General features: G+C 41.6%; 1 protein-coding gene across 2 annotated transcripts; it reads right to left on the bottom strand.

The window, feature by feature from the left end:
• Window positions 1-908: 908 nt before the first annotated feature.
• GDAP1 (ganglioside induced differentiation associated protein 1) lies at window positions 909-7,585 on the bottom strand. 2 transcript variants are annotated; one of them, XM_028736681.2, is made up of 7 exons: window positions 7,493-7,585; window positions 5,897-6,167; window positions 4,929-5,121; window positions 4,269-4,442; window positions 3,812-3,906; window positions 3,084-3,198; window positions 909-2,701 (listed from the first exon to the last, which is right to left on the bottom strand). In XM_028736681.2, exons 2-7 carry the CDS (start codon window positions 6,011-6,013, stop codon window positions 2,319-2,321), a joined length of 1,077 nt encoding a protein of 358 aa, XP_028592514.2. In that variant the 5' UTR covers window positions 6,014-6,167; window positions 7,493-7,585; the 3' UTR covers window positions 909-2,318. The 2 variants fall into 2 exon arrangements, with proteins under 2 accessions (XP_028592514.2, XP_077789032.1); XM_077932906.1 differs by lacking the exon at window positions 4,269-4,442.
• Between the last annotated feature and the right edge of the window lie 12,155 nt (window positions 7,586-19,740).

Below are 19,740 nucleotides of genomic sequence, written 5' to 3' on the forward strand. Positions count from 1 at the left end.
AAAGTCAAGTTTGATGAGTTGAAGAAACAGTTGACTAAAGTGCTAGGGTTGGGTGTGTGAAACCTAAGTTCACATATGAAACCTGTAGGTGGCTTTGGGAAAGTTGCAGTCTCTCCATCTAAGCTGTCTCATATGGTTGTTACTAGGCTACATATCGAAATTGGTGATATTTACTTCTGGAGGTTATAAAAGCCCTTAGAAGGAGGGTGGGTGCCCAAAAAAACAAATATATAGTGTCATGCCTTAACAATGCCCTTTGTTAGAGCAAAGATTAGTGCAACTGAACAGGCAGTATTGAACAAAAAGGTTTGGTGTAAAAATGCAGAGAAAGCTTTCTCTTGGCTTTTACACATACAGTCTGACAATGCAATGTCTGTGATCTGAAAACAAACTCTTTTCTAAATCAAATTTGCTCCAGGAGGGCGGGGATTTGCATTTCCCTGCATCATATGGCACAGTATGCTTTCCTTGAGCCATCTGGGTTTGTTTTACTCAAAACAAATCATTTGTCCTGCAGCCACCTCTGACACAGTGCATCTTGGTTCAACCTGCTTTATTTATGTAGCCTACATATGTGTGAACACTTCCCCCTCCAGGGGAAAATGTTGGGTAATACAAGTGGCTTCTTCTGATGTCCTCTGGAGATAAGGGCTCCTACCTTCCTTATATTTGGAAGACCTGCACCACAGAACAGAAGATCCTGTCCCAGGGTTGGATTCAACTGAGTCCTACTCAGAGAAGACCCACTGAAATTAATCAGCCGAAGTTAGCGGTTGCCATTAACTTCAGTGGGTCTACTCTGAGTAGGATTAGCAAGGGATATCAAACCCCAGTGCCAGATAGCCTTCACACCCTTTCCAGATCTAAAATACAATTATCCCCACACTACTAAGACTTCATAACCAAACTGCTGGTTGGTAAACCAATTTTAATCAGAAAGCAAAATACAGTTCATTGGACACAAATCTGTTTACAAATGCATGTGTGTGTCTTTTCTGAAGAAATTATATTTGTGGAGAGGACATTTTCTGAGGCACATTATGGGCTACATTCATACACAGGCACAAAAAATATGCTTACATTAAAAGAAAAGCAACACACCTATTGATTTACACTCACAATATCCAATGCATGATGCACAGTGCTTCAGAATAGACTGATGATGCATGACACTCCTGTGCGAAGAATAATCAAGGCACAAATTCCATCAAGGCGTCTCCTCCTAATAGACAATCCACAGAGGTCCAGTGCCTAACTGTTATTTGTGCCTTGGAAACCCGTCTGCTATGTTCCTAATAACAATCTACTTTTCATGTGCTTCCCTATTGTGATTTAAATGTGTGCTGCTCTGACAAAGTACATTCAACTAACTGGTGTTTTAGGAAAATGTGTTTTAATCCAGCCATGGTGCAACATATAATTGATGTAAAGCTCCTCATTTTTAGAAGGCCCAAATTTACATAATATATAAGTGGTGGATTAGCAGAGGGCTGATCACACTGAATGATGACAAATGTTGAATTGCCAAATGACCACATAAAGTAAAATATTAAGGAATGGCTTTTGAGAGAGAGAGAGAGAGAGAGAGAGAGAGAGAGAGAGAGAGAGAGAGATGGGAGAGGGGGGTTGTGTATTCTTTCCAACTGCATATTGCCATATGAGCCACAATTTGAAAAGGAAGTTATGTCGGCTAGAATCTTGAGTACTGGAAGCAGAAAGAAGCCTGGAGATTATCCCATTATTTTACCCCCCTGCAGCTCCAAATGCCCTCCTGAACAGCATGAGTTGAGAGGATGAGAAGTTGACCCAAATCATGTGGAAGTTAACCCAAGTCATTACACGAGCAGAGCACCATTTGTGCAATGTGTATGGTCCTTTCCCCTCCCACAACTTTGGGTAATCCAACCTTCTTCCGGCACTATGCCCCATCCTGTGCTGCTCAGAAGGGTCCCTCAACCATCCAGAGAGATTTTTTTTTAGCAGTAGAAAGGGAAGTCCCATTCCATAGTTTTCTGCTCCCAGTACTCCAGATCCAAGCTATTCTTTCATTTTTCTTCAAGATTTCATTTCTATACGTACCTGTGCGACAGCAGAAATCTACTCATATGGGGTAGCCAATATGGTGCCTGCTGATGTGGCTGGACTAGAACTCTCATCATCCCTTACTAATGGCCATGAGAGTTGGCTGATGAGGGTTGTAGTCCAACCATACCCGGAGGGTGCCATGTTGGCAACCCCTGTACTAATATATAACAATGTTGTGGCCCATTACATCCTTGGTGTAATTGGTGGTCCTTTCACAGTTTGGCAAGAAACATCTACAGATAACTTTGCCTTGCTCTAATGGATGACAGCACATTGGGAAACCTCCTCCGGAGACACACCAAAGCAAAATACCCAATTCCGGCTAAGAAGCCAACCAAAAGAGTGGTGCCAAAAATCCTTGGTGCCCTCTTCTTGGCCACTCGAAATGCAGTTGGAAGAACTGCAGAGATTAATATGTTGTTGACATGTCCTAAAACCTTGTGGAATGCTTTTCTCTTCAAGACACGCTCATAATAGGCTTCCAAGTTAGGCCGCTTTCCGTTCCCCCAGTTTCTCCTTGCCAATCCAATGAACTTCAGTCGATGCAATGTAACAGCAAGGGATACATCGGCCAAGCTGAAAAACTGACCACAGAGCCAAGGCTGGTGTCCATTTTCTAATCAGAATGAAGGTAAAAAAAAAAAGTTAGGGCCTAATAAAAAGTAATAGGATGAGAAGGACCTCAGGTCTTATGTTTCTGTCACTGTTTTCTCTATTATGCTCAAATAGCCATCAGTCCCAGATTGTTCCTGGAAAAGGCATTAAATTGTTTGTTTATTTGCATTTCTAAATTTTCAATCTTAAAGCAACAAAAGTGCTTAAACAAGAAAACACTGGGAACCTTTGACTTAACCAATTGCAGTGCTTGGAATGAACTAGTTTCTTTTTAAAATGTGCTGATCAAATGTCTGATGTGCAGTGCCAATATATCGAACAATATGCTGCTTTAACTGAGACAGCTACACATTGACCAAGAACTAAATATGAAAATTTCCCACCTGGAGTCTCTTCATTCCTTCTTTGCAGCTCAGTCTCAACTTGATCCAAAACTTTTTCCAGCTCATCCAGTATTTTCTGTAAATACTTTATGTTATCATGATCCATCAGTTTAGACTAAGGAAAATAAGTAGATCATATATTTAATATGCAGTCCCATTTCCTGGGAGTAAGCCCCATTGAACATATTGAGATTTACTTCTGAGGAAGCGTGCATAGTATAGTGTCATAAGCCAGGCATCTATGCATGCAGTAGTGATCAGTGGAGTGTCGTAGCTAGAATGGCACTGCTCACCTGACTTTCAAACACAGAGTGTTGTTGCTGGTTCCTGAGAGGTGGAGGGGCAAGATATGGGGAGTGCAGTGTGGGTGCAGCAACAAGAGTGTTCGTTTGGCATGATCACCAGGCAACACTCTGCTGAACTCTCCAGGCCTTGCCCCTCTCAGGAACAAGCAGCTATGCTCAGTATTTGGAAAGAAAGTGAGCAAAACTGGAACCCACTACTGGTTGCATAACAACACCAAAACAAGTATAGAACAAACAAGCAACAGTAATAGCAAGTAGTGTGGCCACAAAAGCAGAGTTATTACAAAAAATTCCCCTTAACCTTGACTTCTTCTGAAGATACATACATGCAATGACAAGAAATATATCACATTAATATCACATCCAAAGAAACAGCAGCATTCTAAGTTGGGTTTTTGACTGTCAGATATTGTCCATTCTTACTTTAAGACGTTTCTGCTTCGCTATATAGGCATCTTGAAGATCTGGGTTTTCTTCTGCAAGTTTCTTTAATTCAGACTCAGTATTGCCTATTTGGCCTGAAGAAACAACAATGAGCTCATTAAAAGCTAATAAACCACGTCCATCAAAATACTTCTGTACAGCTATCTATATTAGAACATATCAGTTAGAAACTCTTTGATTTAAGAACTTGCCAAATGAGCATTGTCTGCCTGCTCCAATATCTGACATACTTTAGTATAAACACCTCTCTGTCACTGATGCAGATTTAACCCCTAAATACACTATAATTAATTTGATGGAAAACAGTATTTTTTTAAAAAAAAATGGTTTTGTTATTGTCAATGGAAATAGTTTTATGATAAACACACAAAAATAGAGTTAAAGCAGTCTATCTAACACTGCACAAGCAGAGTTCTCATCAGACAATGGTACATACTACGAATTCTAGTTGTGGCGTAAGCTGGGATCATAGAATCTACTGCTAATTCAGGATGTAGGATGCATCCGTGTGTATAGGCATCCATTGGCAAGGAATCCAGGAGCTCTCTGTAGTGCTGAACCCTGGGATAGTACATGCTCCCTTCTTCTGGAATCAGCCTTGGAATATTTTCTGGGGTGAAAAATTAGATAGATGATAGATAGATAGATAGATAGATAGATAGATAGATAGATAGATAGATGATAGATAGATAGATGATAGATAGATATACAAAGATGATGGTGAGAACAAAATTGAAGGATCAAAGTTTAAAGTCTCAGTCACTGCAATACTGTGATGGGAGAAGGCTCAATTGCAAACCTTGGTGCTTTCAGGCAACAGTAGGAGAGCACTATGGCCTCATTCAGTGGTACTGCACAAGCTTTCTTTGCAGGAGATCCCAGGTTCAACAAACCCCATTTCCTAACCCCATTTTTCAGTGTGCCACAAGGACTAAACTGCACATTATGTGACCCTCCTAGAAGCATTTGGGCATCTGTAGACAATCGGTAACATTTGGGCAAGCATTTGGGCACCTGTAAACAAATCCTCATGCAGCAAGGTGTAACTCACACCCAACATTTACATTACGAAAAATCACCAAAGGACTCTTCTTACCATTCACAAAAGTTTCTTCAAGATAGTCAACAATCTGAGTTGCATCACAAATTATGTTTTCTCTGTGGACGAGTACAGGGACTTCTCCAGATGCATTTAAACGCATAAACCAAGGCTCGTTGTGTTCACTCAGTGGAAGGCTTACATCATGCTCTTCACATTTTAGTCCCTTTTCAGCAATCACCAAACGCACCTGAAAAATATATATGAACATTCTTGTCGAAGCTTTACAGCTGTCCTATTAAAAATACATATTTCCTATTAATAGAGTTTGGAAACACACATGAAGAATCTGAAACTAACAGCATTATTAAAACATTATACATATAACATTAATTAATTAATTTGTTGTTGCTGCTGCTGCTGCTGTTTTGAAAATGAGTAACATACTATTTAATTTGGTTCAACATTGCAGGTGGATTCTGGTAGGGACATTCTCACAACATGATACCCATTAATTTCCTAAATGCACTCTGTGGTCTCTGTAAAGAAAACCATGTATGAAGAAGCAAGCAAATATTGTTTCTCCCTTTTGCTGCTCAATTTATTTATTCTTGGAAACAGCTAACTGTTTTAAATTAAATAAAATTATATGACAGGTAGTCAGTGTGGTCCATTCTAGATGTTGTTGGGACTACAGCTCCCATCATCCCTGACCCTTGGCCATGCTGGCTTGGGCTGGTGGGAATTGAAGTCTAATAGCATCTGAAGGGCACCACATTGGCTATCCCTAGACTATGACAATTGTAAGGGCTCTGAGGCCTGTTTAAGAAGCACACTGGGCTCCCCTTTCCCTACTCTCCCCTCTCCCTCCTTTTTTCTCCAAATGCATTCTTGCAGCTGCATTTAGATAAACAGAGTGTCCATCCACACCCAGCAACCACCTTTTAGGTGGGCAAAACATACAGAGGGAGCTGTCCGGGTTCTGAAATCTGACATTCTTAGAAACAGCCACACTAGCTACTCACCTTTTGGGAACTGAAGGACTGAGTCCAATGATAGAGGATCAGTTTGTCATCTGTCTTCAAATACACTTCAGCTGGAGGCATTTCCCCTGAAGCCTGGTCCTCCTTCTCTTCTGCCATTTCACCTTTTCTCTCGGCTCAACTCACCACTCCGAGATTCTACCTATGAGATTTTGCTCTCTCGTCGTTACTGAGTCTGCTCCATGGACTGAGCATGCTCACTGCTGACAGATGAAGCTGCTATTCTGACGATGCCCTTAGACTCCCTTGGAACCTGAAATGGGAGAAGTGTTGAAATTGCCATCAGTTTGAACCTAGGGAGATTTAAAAGAGGCACAGAGGGAGAACAACAACAACAGAGGGAACCTATATAAATGCAGAACACAAAGAATTGGAAGAGGGTTCTCTTGTATGTATCCTATTTTCTAATTTGCAAAAAAATAAAAAATAAAAATGAAGGCAAATTGTGATTCCAGTCAAGAATTTACATCTGAGACAGCAAAAACCTGATTGCCCTCCAAGAATTATTTTATCTGAGACAGCAAAAACCTGACAGCCCTCCAAGAATTATTTTATCTGATTTTCACATGTTAAGAAAGGAGGTAAGTTCTACAAAGAGAAAATGTTTAAAGAGAGCACAGGAGGCTATGCTAATCCCTTGCAAACTTAGCCTTCCATTCCTCTACTTCTACAAATTGATTAAACTCCTTCCTTGAATTTTAATGGTTCCTCATTACACTCCATGTTGATTAATTTACCTTGCTTTTGTCAAAAATGGTTGCATATAATATTTTTTTTTTCATATTTCAGCATTAGCATGCATTTAATGATGTCAAATAAAATGTGCACTACTGACAGCAGGGTGGAAATTACAAATAAATATAAATATGTTTTAAAACCTAGGGAGCACAATTGTTTGTGTGCATGAATGAGATGTTTTATTTTCTATAGGCTACCATAGCCAGCCTATAACGAAAGGTGGGGAGCCCTTCAAGAATATTAAAAAAAAGAAAAAGCAATGTTGAGTAATGTTAAATAGACTATATGCAAATACAATAGGGGATGTATTGTGAGACATTGTCTACATCTGGCTCCTACCAATGTTCTGAATAAGGGCAACATTCAGAAAGTGAAAAATGGTGATGCAAAATCTATAAACACAAGACCAAAATTTGATGATGGAACTCTAGATTAGCCAACTTCCTTAATAAGAGTGTCAAACTGCAATCCTGTACTGAATTAATTTGGGAGTAAGTCCTATTGAAGTCAATGAAACTTTCTTCTGAGTAGATATGAATAGGATTGCATTGTCAGAAACAGAATTTATATTTATATTTATATGCAAGAGTATCACTAATCAGACACATTAAATCTAGATGAATAAATTATAGAAACGTAGCCAGAAAAAGGAAGAGTTCTACAACAATTTAAAACAGGGATTGGGAACTCTTGGCCCTCTGGATGTTCCTGTACTACAAGTCCCATCATTCTTGACCACTGGCCATGCTAGCTGGAGCTGATGTCCAACAACCCCTGGAGAGACATAGGTTCTCCATCCCTGCCTTAAAGACAAATACATATCTTGTGGCACTAACTTACTTTGAGAGGAAACAGCTTCTGATGAAGTACACTCTTGTCTATTATCAAGATTCCTCGAGATTTCCTGCTATTTCTAGAAATCACACAGCCTGTAGGAGTGATGAACATGCATCCAGTAAACATGTCCCTGAATGACCACAAGAGGTCTCCATATTTCGAGAAATGGTTGGGCAAATGGAAGGGATTTGGGGGGGGGGTTATCTGTGTCCTACAGTGAAGTTCCAAACAAATGAGTTTTCATTTTTGTTAACCAATTATATGCATTTTGAATCCATGTATCTTTTTATCTATCTCTAACTCAGGGTGGCTTACAACAATGTAAAATCATAATACAATAATACATATATTAAAATGCAAGGCATACCCACAAAGAGGAAAGTTTTACTTGAAACCCCCAATGCGCATATAAACTATATTATGTGAGATAATTATGAATCATGTGTATATGTGTAAAGCAGCAACAACAACAACAAAACCCTGCAACTCCAAACACATCTCTATTCTACATGAGACTGAGCAATGTGGAATCTGCAATCTGCTTGGCTCTTTTCCCATGTTTCCCATGGGAATTTCTAGCCATTTTGGAAGGTGCTTCCTGTATTCCCAGTTGTACATAATTCTGTCTAGAGTAATGAACAGATTAAAGTTCTGGAGCAAATTGAAGGCACCTGTGATCATGATTTCTCTTTAAGGACATAAGGGCACTGCTTTCTCCCTCAGTGCCTCATTCGTTGGCAACGAAGGTGGCAACCATTTCAATTTAATACCAGAAGTGCCGTACAAATTGGACTGTCATATTGTGTGCTATCATATTGCACTAGGAGCTTAAGAAGTCACAATTCAGATAAGTTCTTTAAAAAGAAAAAAAAGACTACTTTTACTACTACTCACTGCTCTACTCAAATCATAAATGTGAAAATGTGATCTGGAAACAGGGGAATACAAGGATGGACATGGAGAAACAACAGCAGGGCTCACAAATACAATACAAAAGCCATTTAGCTGCTGTTAGAAACTTTTGTATCCCTCGTGATGCATAACATGACTTAAGTAGAATACCGTACTCCAGTTTCCTAGTTGTCCAGATTCAAAGTTAAGACCCTACCCTTCAAGTCCTAAATATACTTAGTAGTGAGATCCACTGGGTCCCATAGGACTTTCTCGTGTGTAGTTGCCTTTAAGAGAGGCGCCAGGCAATTGCTTGGGATTTTTCCAAGCTCTCTTACACACTTGCTTTGTAATCTCAGCAAGTCACATAAGGTCCTGTTATATCTGCAATGTGAGAGTGGTATGTAAAACTGGACATCTTACCTACAGATCTGCTGCCTGTGTGAATTGAGCCTCAGATCTGATTACTAAGTACAAAATATGGGGATTGCTACATTTTGTTTTAATAAAGAGATTTTATTTCAAAGACTACAATTGAAAAAAGATTTATAATGAAATTACATTAATGATAAATGCATTCTGCTGTTCTTACCTTACTTTATCCTAGCCTTCTTTTTTTAAAAAAAAAAATTGAACATCCCAAACAACTACTGTACTCATTATGGCAAAGCTTCAAATTTAGATTGCATTTCATCTTAGAAATGCAGAAGAGCAAAAACAGAGTCATCCTATACATGTTTCCTCATGAGTCTCAACAAGTTCAGTGTAACATATTTCCTGGAAAGTGTGGGAAGGATTGTAGGCTGACTAACCAGACAAATGAATGCATGTTCTCTTAAACTAAAATATCATGATTATAACTAGATGAAAAATCATATTAGAGAAGTGACTATTGTGATTTAATTCATATAGCAACTCAGCAGAAAACATTTATGAACTCTAGGAGTCACGCTGCTCTGAAACAACTCATTTAGGGTGACAGTCTAAATTAATTCATTGATCTACTCTGTTTACATGCTCTCCCACTGAAACCCCCATTGAACTGTGTAAGTGATTTTCCTGTTGCTTGTGATATTATTATGCTTATATTAAAATCGCACTGTCCACAGAAGAATCAGAGCTACCTAAAAGGACAAAACACTCCACTACCCCACAATTTATTTTATTTAAAATGTAATCACCACAAATCAGCATTTTCATTTGCAAATGAAAGTTATCTGATTCAGATTTACTAATGCAGCATTTACTGAAGACTCCTTGGATTAAAAATATGCAGTTAGAAAGAGACAGTGAAAATACAAACCCTGGACTTGTAAGTGAGAATGACGTAGACTGTGTGCCCTGTGTGAGAATGGGAGGGAGAAATTAATAGAGCAGGCAACAGCATGTGTCTGAAATAACAACGTGCATTCAGCAATGCCACAGTAGACTATTATATCAGCATAGAAAGAAGCAAAGCAGAAAATCCTCAAGAGAACATCTAGCTATTTTTTTCAAATTACATAGAAAAAAGTAAACCCAAAAGGGAAAACATTTTATCATATGTATTGTATTGTATTGTATTGTATTGTATTGTATTGTAAACAGTGAATTTTTATACATTCTTTTATACACCAGGGAAAAGAAAGTTAGCAGGAGGAGAGAGGGAAAGCAAATCCCAGTTCATCCACTATCAGAAGAGGCATCTGCCCCCATCTTTCCCTCTGAGAAAGAATGAACTGTGTCCATAGGAGCTAACACAATAAAATATTTGAGGGGGCTGGGCCCCCACAAAATTGATGGCCATTCCGGACCCTCGAAGTGTCCCTATTCTCCAGGGACATCCCTGATTGAGAGAAGCTGTCCCAGTTTCTGATTCGATTCCAGAATGTCCCACTGTTCCTTAGGATGTCCCTATTTTCACTGGATAAAAGTTGAAGAGTATGGAGTTATCTGACCCCCCGAGCCATCTGAAGGCAATCCTATACAGGAAAGTTTTAAAAAATGTTTTATTATGTTTTTATATATGTTGGAAGCTGCCCAGAGTGGCTTGGGCAACCCAAGTGGGGTAAGATGTGGGGGGGGGGGTTGTTGTTTAGTCGTTTAGTCACGTCCGACTCTTCATGACCCCATGGACCAGAGCACGTCAGGCACTCCTGTCTTCCACTGCTCCCACAGTTTGGTCAAACTCACGCTGGTAGCTTCAAGAACACTGTCCAGCCATCTCGTCCTCTCTTGTCCCCTTCTCCTTGTGCCCTCCATCTTTCCCAACATCAGGGTCTTTTCCAGGGAGTCTTCTCTTCTCATGAGGTGGCCAAAGTAGATGTGTGGGGTACACATAGTAAAATTATCGTTATGGAATGGGACGTCCCTATTTTCGACAGAGAAATGTTGGAGGGTATGCCATTCCCATTCAAATGGTTTGTGTGCACTATGTCATGTGATCAATTATGTGGGGCAGGGCTTACCCGAGCCCCCACAATATTTTATTCAGGTTGGCACCCCTGGCTGTGTCCAACAATGATGCCCACTTAGGCCAAAGCCCTGCTTAAGAGAGCTTCATTTGTCAGGTAGGGGATGATGGAATATGCATCCAATGCCTTTATTTGATTGTGTGTTGGCAGAAGAGGAGCCCTGCTGGGTCTATCTATTCCAGCATCCTGATTTCCAGCACAGGCTGGCCAGGATACTCCCAGGAACCGGAGTAAAGTTACACCAGATCCAAACTCTATTGTTTGACTTACACCACCTTTTTTGCTGGCTTAATTTATGCTGGGTTTCCACATCACATGACAGAGCTGAACAGGGTTAGACTCCAGCCTAAGTCCCCCCACCCCCTCTGGTCCTGCCCTCACCACACTCCTCGTTCTGGATTAACACCAGTTTGGGATCCACTGGGCCGAGCTCAGCCAGCTGAGTCAGGATGGGGGAGATATGCCGGCATGTGTCTGGCTGAGCCAAGAAGTAGGGAGAACATGAGAAAACCCTGCTGGGTCGGTTCAAAGGCCACCATCCGGTTCAGTGGCCATCCATATATCTATGTGGGGCTATTTGTGATTCAGAAGCTGCTATTCAGAGGCATACTTCTGGCAGTGGAGGGAAGTCCACCCACGATTTCCTTCCATATGTAACAGCCATTAACATTGCCAAAGAGCAAAGGAGACCAAAGCAGTGTGAGAAGATGGACGAGGAGAAGAAGAAAAAGACAAACAAGAGAGATAGCAAGGCTTATGGGCAAGACTGCATCATGACTGCATCCAGTCAAAAACTTGAATTGCATGCCATCAGTAAGTTTTGCAATTTGTAGCTAAGAGCACATATGTTTCAAGGAAGATAAGCACGTCTTATCCTGCCCATTCTACAACAATATTGCTGAATGTCCATTTTCCAAATAGGTGAGATGAAAACATGTCTAGGCCACTCAGTGAGTCTGCAGCTAAACCAGGAATTCATTTGACATCAATAGCCAAAATGCTATTCACAAGGCTAATTTCCTCTTCCACCCCCCTCCCCAAATAAAGGCAGCCTGCCTTTTGAAAAGTTGTCAAAAACCAAATTCTTTTCTCATGCATCACTGATCTCATGTATCATTGCTCCAAAGTCAATGCAGCTATGCTCTGTAACTTTCTGATTACTGCAGGTTGTATTTAAAAAAACAAAGGAAGAGTTAGTGATTGGAGGTGGTGATATTTTAAAAAGACATATATTTCATCTTTTTAGAATTTATATTTCACAGGCATTTCTCAGCCACCTGAAAAGATAGCTGGAAATATTTGTGCATGGTGGATAAATATAGTGCTCTCCGGTGCCTTTTTCCTTTTTTAAAAAAATGGTATTTGAAGAAGTGTGCATGCACACGAAAGCTCATACCAAGAACAAACTTAGTTGGTCTCTAAAGTGCTACTGGACATATATCTATCTTTCTATCTATCTATCATCTATCTATCTATCATCTATCTATATCTATCATCTATCATCTCTCTCTCTATCTATCTCTCTATCTCTACTGCATCAGACCAAAATGGCTACCTACCTGAATCTAAAAAAAAATAAAAATGTTTAGGGGTACTCTCACCATTTTATACTTCAAATCAGGAAAAATAAAAACAGTAAATGGACAAAAGTACAAAGATTCACACATTGTTTAGGGGCATGAGCACCCCTGTGTACCCCCGGGGGGGGGGAGCACTGGTGCTCTCTCATTTGAAAGCATTTTTAAATTAGTGAGAGAGATACCTGGAAAATTGAGAGGGTTTTGTCTACTCCATTTTGTGTTAACACTTTGGTACTTCCACCACAGATGGTTGTGTAACACCGAAGAGAATATTAGAGACAGAGAAAGAACCCTTTCAGTCTTCACTTTTCATTATGCAAGGAGTTGCATGCTTCTGTCAGTGCCACAAATAACAGCAAGTTCTCACGCAGAACACACTCCCATATCTTGAAACACTGAGTCAGCTGCTGCTTTAATATATGGCCCAAGAAGTTAACACTCTCTGCTCGGGGACCATATGCCCTCCTCCCGTTTTTGCTTGATGTCAGCTTGATCAGGACAGGAATTAAGTCTCTCTTAACCACAGCTACTTTTGCAAATGTTTTATCAAAGCCTTTGAATGCCTGGCAGCCAATGGCCCCACTGGGTACTGGGAATGTGATCTGGGTCTCCGAGTGGAGGAGCAGCATGACCATATTTACGGCTGTTGCTATTCTGGGGCAAGCATGCTGCCTCCTCTCTCCTTGGCACCAGAAGCACATTGCCTGTCCCTTCGTCTTTCAACACTCACTTCTAGCAAGAGAGGATGAAGTGAAACATACAGTTTACTTGGGAGGAAAATTGCTTGCATGCATCAGTCTTTTTAATGGGGGGGGGGGGAGGGAGAATCTTAACTGGATACCCACCCTAGGTATCCACTGTACACAATAACATGGTTTAGTGGCAATTTAATACGCTTCTTATATTTAGGCATTATAGATCTATAACTCTTGCAGCCTGTTCTTTACTTATAAAATACAGCTAATCTCAAGTGTTGGGTCATACAGGTTCAAGGCTGTGTTGGGTTATCATCACCTACCACATCTTGGCTTGCCGTCATATTTAGCAAACTGTATAAAGCAAGCATCAGCATGCTTGTTGGGTGCTGCAAACACTGCAAAATTCCTACATGTGAAACACTTTTCTGTAGGTATTAGCATGCAGCACCGTTGTAAATTTGCCACTGTTAATGCTCACCTGCACATCTGTTGTACTGGAAAGTTGCAGTGAGCGAGAGCTTCAAAAATGAGGTTCAGATCTGAGTGATTGTCATGGCTCATGCTCTGTTTAGAGGCGGAATATTAATTATTATCCCTGTTTGCATTTCATTTCATTTACAACTTCAACTTTACCACCAGATGAAGTGTAGCTGATGGGTCTCAAACCCAACATGTGAATATAGGCTCCAGTGGATTGAGTCGAAGAGATCAGTTGTGGGTGCTGTAGAGAGAAATGAGGGACAGATGGGACTCGTCAACCTGGGAAGGCAGCCCATCTAGGAGAAGGAAAACTCTGATACTAAACCTTTCTGCCTTGTGGCAGGCTTGGGAAGTACAGTGGTACCTCGGGTTAAGTACTTAATTCGTTCTGGAGGTCCGTCTTAACCTGAAACTGTTCTTAACCTGAAGCACCACTTTAGCTAATGGGGCCTTCTGCTGCTGCTGCGCCGCCGGAGCACGATTTCTGTTCTCATCCTGAAGCAAAGTTCTTAACCTCAAGCACTATTTCTTGGTTAGCAGAGTCTGTAACCTGAAGCGTATGTAACCCGAGGTACCACTGTAAACTCTGAGGGAAAATCTGTACATGCTGCCATGTGAATCTTCTTTGGGAGAAGAAAAGGCTAAATTGTAAGTCTTACACAAATCCAGACTGTAGTCCCTAAAACAACGACTTGTATGCCTCCTTTCAGCAACACCTGCAGCAAAGCTAGTGCCAAACATTTTGCTCTGCTATCCTTTGGACCATATCAGTGAGACCAAGAGGGGCATACTGTTATCTGGGCAGCCCAGGACACTGCCCAGGCTTGCACCCCAAAGAGGTCACTTTGGTGCTGCTAACACAGCAAAAACAACACAGGAGGCAGTAATTATAAGTTACTGGTCTCTGCAGACACAGCAGGCACTGTGATTCTCCAGCGGTTTGACTTCACCTCCAGAGGTGAATTCCATTGCCTCTTGAGACAGGTGAATGCCAACAAATTTGTGTGTGTGTGTGTAAGAGAGAAAGGTGTGTGAAAGTTAATGAGCTAGAAACCATGGTCCCTCATCTTCTTCAGAAACCTCCACTGAATAGTAGAAGTGCAATGAACTTGCATCTGTGTGGGTGCAGGGAGGGGCAGACTACACACTTGCCCTATATCTTGACTTACTGGTGTATATGTACAGTGGTACCTTGGGTTACAGACGCTTCAGGTTACAGACGCTTCAGGTTACAGACTCCGCTAACCCAGAAATAGTACCTCGGGTTAAGAACTTTGCTTCAGGATGAGAAGAGAAATCACACAGCGGTGGTGGGAGGCCCTATTAGCTAAAGTGGTACCTCAGGTTAAGAACAGTTTCAGGTTAAGAACAGACCTCCAGAACGAATTAAGTTCTTAACCCGAGGTACCACTGTATATATTGCATCCTATTGCATCCTACAGGTTCGGTTCAGGTCGTTTGTGATTATATCAAATTTAGGATGCACAGACAATCCCATGTTGCAAAGGACACCTGGCAGACTTTCAAGCACAGCATTAAGCCGCCCTGCAATCATATGCACATTTATGTTCTGCTGGAGGGCCTCCCATAGGCATTCAGTTGGCTGCTGTGAGAACAGGATGCTGGACTTGATGAGCCTTTTAGTGTAATCCAGAAGGGCTCCTCTTATGTTCTTATAGGGTAGCACGGAGACAGTGTTGATTGCAGGATGCCAAACAGGCCTCATGCGCCAGAATAGAAGTGGACACACCTGCAATAAAGCATGTCATCCCTGCCCAGGAAAATTGGCTTCACATCCAGTAAGTCTCATTGAAGCAGCAAAATATACTTCTGAGTAAGCATGCTTAGGACAGTACTATTAATAAACAATGAAACTTCCTATGCACTAAGTCCTATTGAATGCACGGGGGCTCAACCCAGAACAAGCATGCCTACTGTCAGTTCTCAATGTCAAAATACTTCTGTTCCATGTTTTCTAAAAAGCCTGTCATGGCTGGGTCTTGGATATAATCTAACAAGAAATTAGATATTAGTGTCTGCAATGATGTATAACCATCTGCTCTCTGTGTAACCAGATGTTGTAAACTCAAGTGAAAATGTTGAGCATTAGCTTTCTGCATCATACAGAGAGAGAGTAAATATGATGAACTAGATGGTATAGTTCAATGCTATATATTTCTACCCAGTATTTCTTGCTAACAGGTAAGTATCCTTGAGATATTAGCCTCAATTGGCCCTAGGTTGGGCTCAATGGTTGTTGCCCATCTCCACTCATGAGCTCACCTGCAGAACCAAAGAGAAAAATAAGGGTTTGGTTCTTCCCAGCATGATATATACATGTGGGCAAACTGGAGGAGAGGAAAACAATACTTAACAAAAAGCGTATGAAAACAGCGGGATAGCTGAGTGATTGACATGACGGTTGATGCAAAAGTAGAACCCTATGTAATCAATGTGTTTGAAAATGGTTGGTAGAGCATCTGCCTTGCATGCAGAAAGTCCCATGTTTAACCCCTGGCATCCCCATGTAGGGCTGAGAGGGATTCCTGCTTGAAACCACTGAGAGCTGCTGCCAGTCAGTGCAGACATTACTGAGCTAAATGGACAGATGGCCTGATTTTGGCATAAGGCAGCTCACTGTGTTCCTATGTAATAAAAACAAATGATACCTGTTTGACTTCGCGAGTTACTTCCCAGGTTTCCACCTGTGTAATTCTCCGCTCGAAAAACTTCAAGAAATATATCTGAATAAATATGTGTGTGTTAACTAGGTTCCACTCAGAGCAGACTCACTGAAATTAATGAAATTAACTTCGTTATGTCAATTACCTGGATATAACCATGTTGTGCATAACCTTGGCAAGGCCTGCCTTTCTGAGGAAATGTCTTAGGTGCTACACTAATTATCTCTGTTTACCTTATTCAAGACTTTTGTTTTTATCATTCTACTGCATGAGGAGATGAGACTGATGCTGGCTTTCCTATTAAGTTTATGACTAAGGTAAGATTTGAACTGAAGACTTCCTCGCAGCCCACACTTCTGGCAAATAACAATGCCAGTTCACATTGTTCTACAAAATACACATGTCTTCAGCAGGGACTCTATTGTTTTTCCATTTGTGAGACTATCATTTAACCCTGGACACTGCTACTCCTCCTTGGAGAGAGGGACTGACATTTGACTGTCATTCCACTTACAGGACTGTCATTTAACTGCCATCCCACCCTGAACACTCAATCCTTCTCGTTCCCATGGCAACCTACATTCCACCGTTTCTCCAAGGCCCCCTTCCTATAGTTTTTTATTTCCATTTTCTCCCTTGCCTGTCATAGTTTTCCCTACCTTCCATTTTGGTACCCCAGTGCCTCTGTAATACCCCCTCTATTTTTCTCTGACCCCTACCCATTCCTCAAGTCAATTCATCTTTCCTTTTTGCATCAATTCATTTTTGCAGAATAAGCTCTGACTTCTGGAAAAATATTTGCAGTCCCAGAAGGAAGTACCAATGAGGTCAAGGTAGACAGACAGGTACGGTAGTTTATTTTGTTTTGGCCATAGGCCATCATCAACAGAGGTTATTTCCAGTACTTGTAGAAAGCCTTGTTCTCCTGACCTATCTTTATTGTTCTACAGTCACTGTTCCAGCACCCAGTTGTTTGTCAAGCCCTGTTTTGTGGGAATGCAAAAAGCTGACTTTCGATTGAGACAGGAACTATACTTCATCTATTTATTACTTCCAGATCTTACCTACATATGTAATTCCCCACCTGCCACCACCGGCACCATTTTATTCTCACAGCAACCACTTAATTTTTTTTAAAAAATCTCTAAACAGTTTACATGACAGTCACTTCACATAGAGAATGTTATTTTTAAATGGTCTCCACCATAAGAAACAACTGTGGATCTGTCCCATGTGTTCCTATACATTTTACAGTTTGGACTTTCTTACTGTAAAACACTTTGATAAACTTCTTACATCAAGCAATTTTAAGAACGTAAGCATCTCAGGGGCGGACCTTGGTAATATGCTGCCCTGTGGGAGGCCATTTGACACCCTCCCTCCAGCCCTCACAGGGTTTGGGAAGGAGGTGCAAAGCTCTGGCAGGGTCCTAGAGCCCTCCTATCTCCTTCCCAAAGTCAGGTAAGGGCTCGTCCAGCATTGGTAAGGAGGACTCTAGGACCCTGTCAGAGCCCTGGCGCTTCCAAGCCATATATGCACCTACTGGGCTTTGAGAAGGGGCTCTTCTCAAAGAGGTGTAGTGGTTAAGAGCGGTGGACTCGTAATCTGGTGAATCGGATTCGCTTCTCCGCTCCTCCACATGCAGCTGCTGGGTGACCTTGGGCCAGTCACACTTCCTTGAAGTCTCTCAGCCTCACTCACCTCACAGAGTGTTTGTTGTGGGGGAGGAAGGGAAAGAAGAATGTTAGCCGCTTTGAGACTCCTTAAAGGGAGTGAAAGGCGGGATATCAAATCCAAACTCTTCTTCTTCTTCTTCTTCTCCTCGGCTGCAGGCCCTGTACAACTGCACTGCGCGCACTGCCCTAAATCCGCCTCTGCCCATCTTGTTTAGCATACTGTTCTCATGTGAATCCCACAGGACATAAATGTAGATATGATTACAGCGTCTAATGCTGTGCCAGAAAGTCCACACATTGTTCTCTTTGGACTATCTGTATATCCTAAGTTTGTTAATAATCACAAGCATTTCATGGTTTTCCCACAGCAAAGGACTCTACTTCCTACATTGCTCCATCGGGAGAACTACCCCTTCATTCCTGCTCTCTATTTGAGAACACATTTATCCCATGACTGCTAAGCTCACTCAGGTTCAGAAGACACACTCATCCAAATGCTGGTTTAACTGCTGCACCATGCTGAGACAAAAGGACTGGGGAGAAGCAAAGTGGGTGGGGGTCCTCTTCAGGAGCCCACACCTTGGCTTGGCTTATAAGAAGATGAGAATGTTGGATCAGGCTAATGCATCTTTTCTAGTTCAGCACCCTGCTCTCACAGTGGCCAGCCAGAAGGTTGGAGGTTCGAATCCCCGCGACGGGGTGAGCTCCAGTTGCTCGGTCCCTGCTCCTGCCAACCTAGCAGTTCGAAAGCATGACAAAGTGGAAGTAGATAAATAGGTACCACTCCAGTGGGAAGGTAAATGGCATTTCCATGCGCTGCTCTGGTTCGCCAGAAGCGGCTTAGTCATGCTGGCCACATGTACGCCAACTCCCTCGGCCAGTAAAGTGAGATGAGCACCATAATCCCAGAGTCGGTCACGACTGGACCTAATGGTCAGGGGTCCCTTTACCTTTACCTTTAAGGCCAATTGGATCACCTCTGTTTCTATATTTGTTGACGCTCTCAGAGAATTAGTGAGATGGGTAACTGATTAAATAGTCAACAAAATGAGCACAGCAGTAAGAAGAGTATTAGCCAGCACAATCCCTGCTATGCTCATTTTCTACTTGCAAGGAGGTTTGTTGTTTGTTATTTTAAACATTGGGAACCTTCACAAATGGCATACCTCACCTATAGACTGAAGTGAGATACAGTGCATTCTGCTACCTCACCTTATTGCATCAGATACAGCGACTGGGGCACCTTCCTTTGTTGGGAAGATTGCATGTGATTACTGATAGAGGTTAAAGGTAATGGATGGTTTAAGGTAAACAGAAATCTCTCTGGAATGTATGAAAGGGAAAAACCAGGTTATTGACAGTTTGGCTCCAGGTCTGGCAAACTTCCAGCACCAGTCCCCACCACAAGCTATCTTCACACAACTGGAAATTAAGCAGTAGGAGGGTTCAAAGCAACTGTGAAACCTGTCATTTTAGAAATTAGCAGGTTGCTTCAAAAACCACACACAGACAAGTTCCCTCAGAAGAAGGGAGGAGCCTACTTAGGATCAAGCTTGCTTGTGCCTAAAAGCTTCTGAACTGGAAGTTTTCCTTTTTGAGTCTAGATGAGTGAAGAGAGGTTGCAGAGCCTGCATGGTGAAGGAAATGCACTCTGTGCATGCTCAGAGCTCCTAGCCTATTATTACTTGATATGCTCTCAGCCCAAACAGAGCCTGCATGGTGAAGGAAATGCACTCTGTGCATGCTCAGAGCTCCTAGCCTATTATTACTTGATATGCTCTCAGTCCAA

Source organism: Podarcis muralis, chromosome 8 (genome assembly GCF_964188315.1).
Source record: "Podarcis muralis chromosome 8, rPodMur119.hap1.1, whole genome shotgun sequence".
NCBI lineage: Eukaryota > Metazoa > Chordata > Lepidosauria > Squamata > Lacertidae > Podarcis > Podarcis muralis.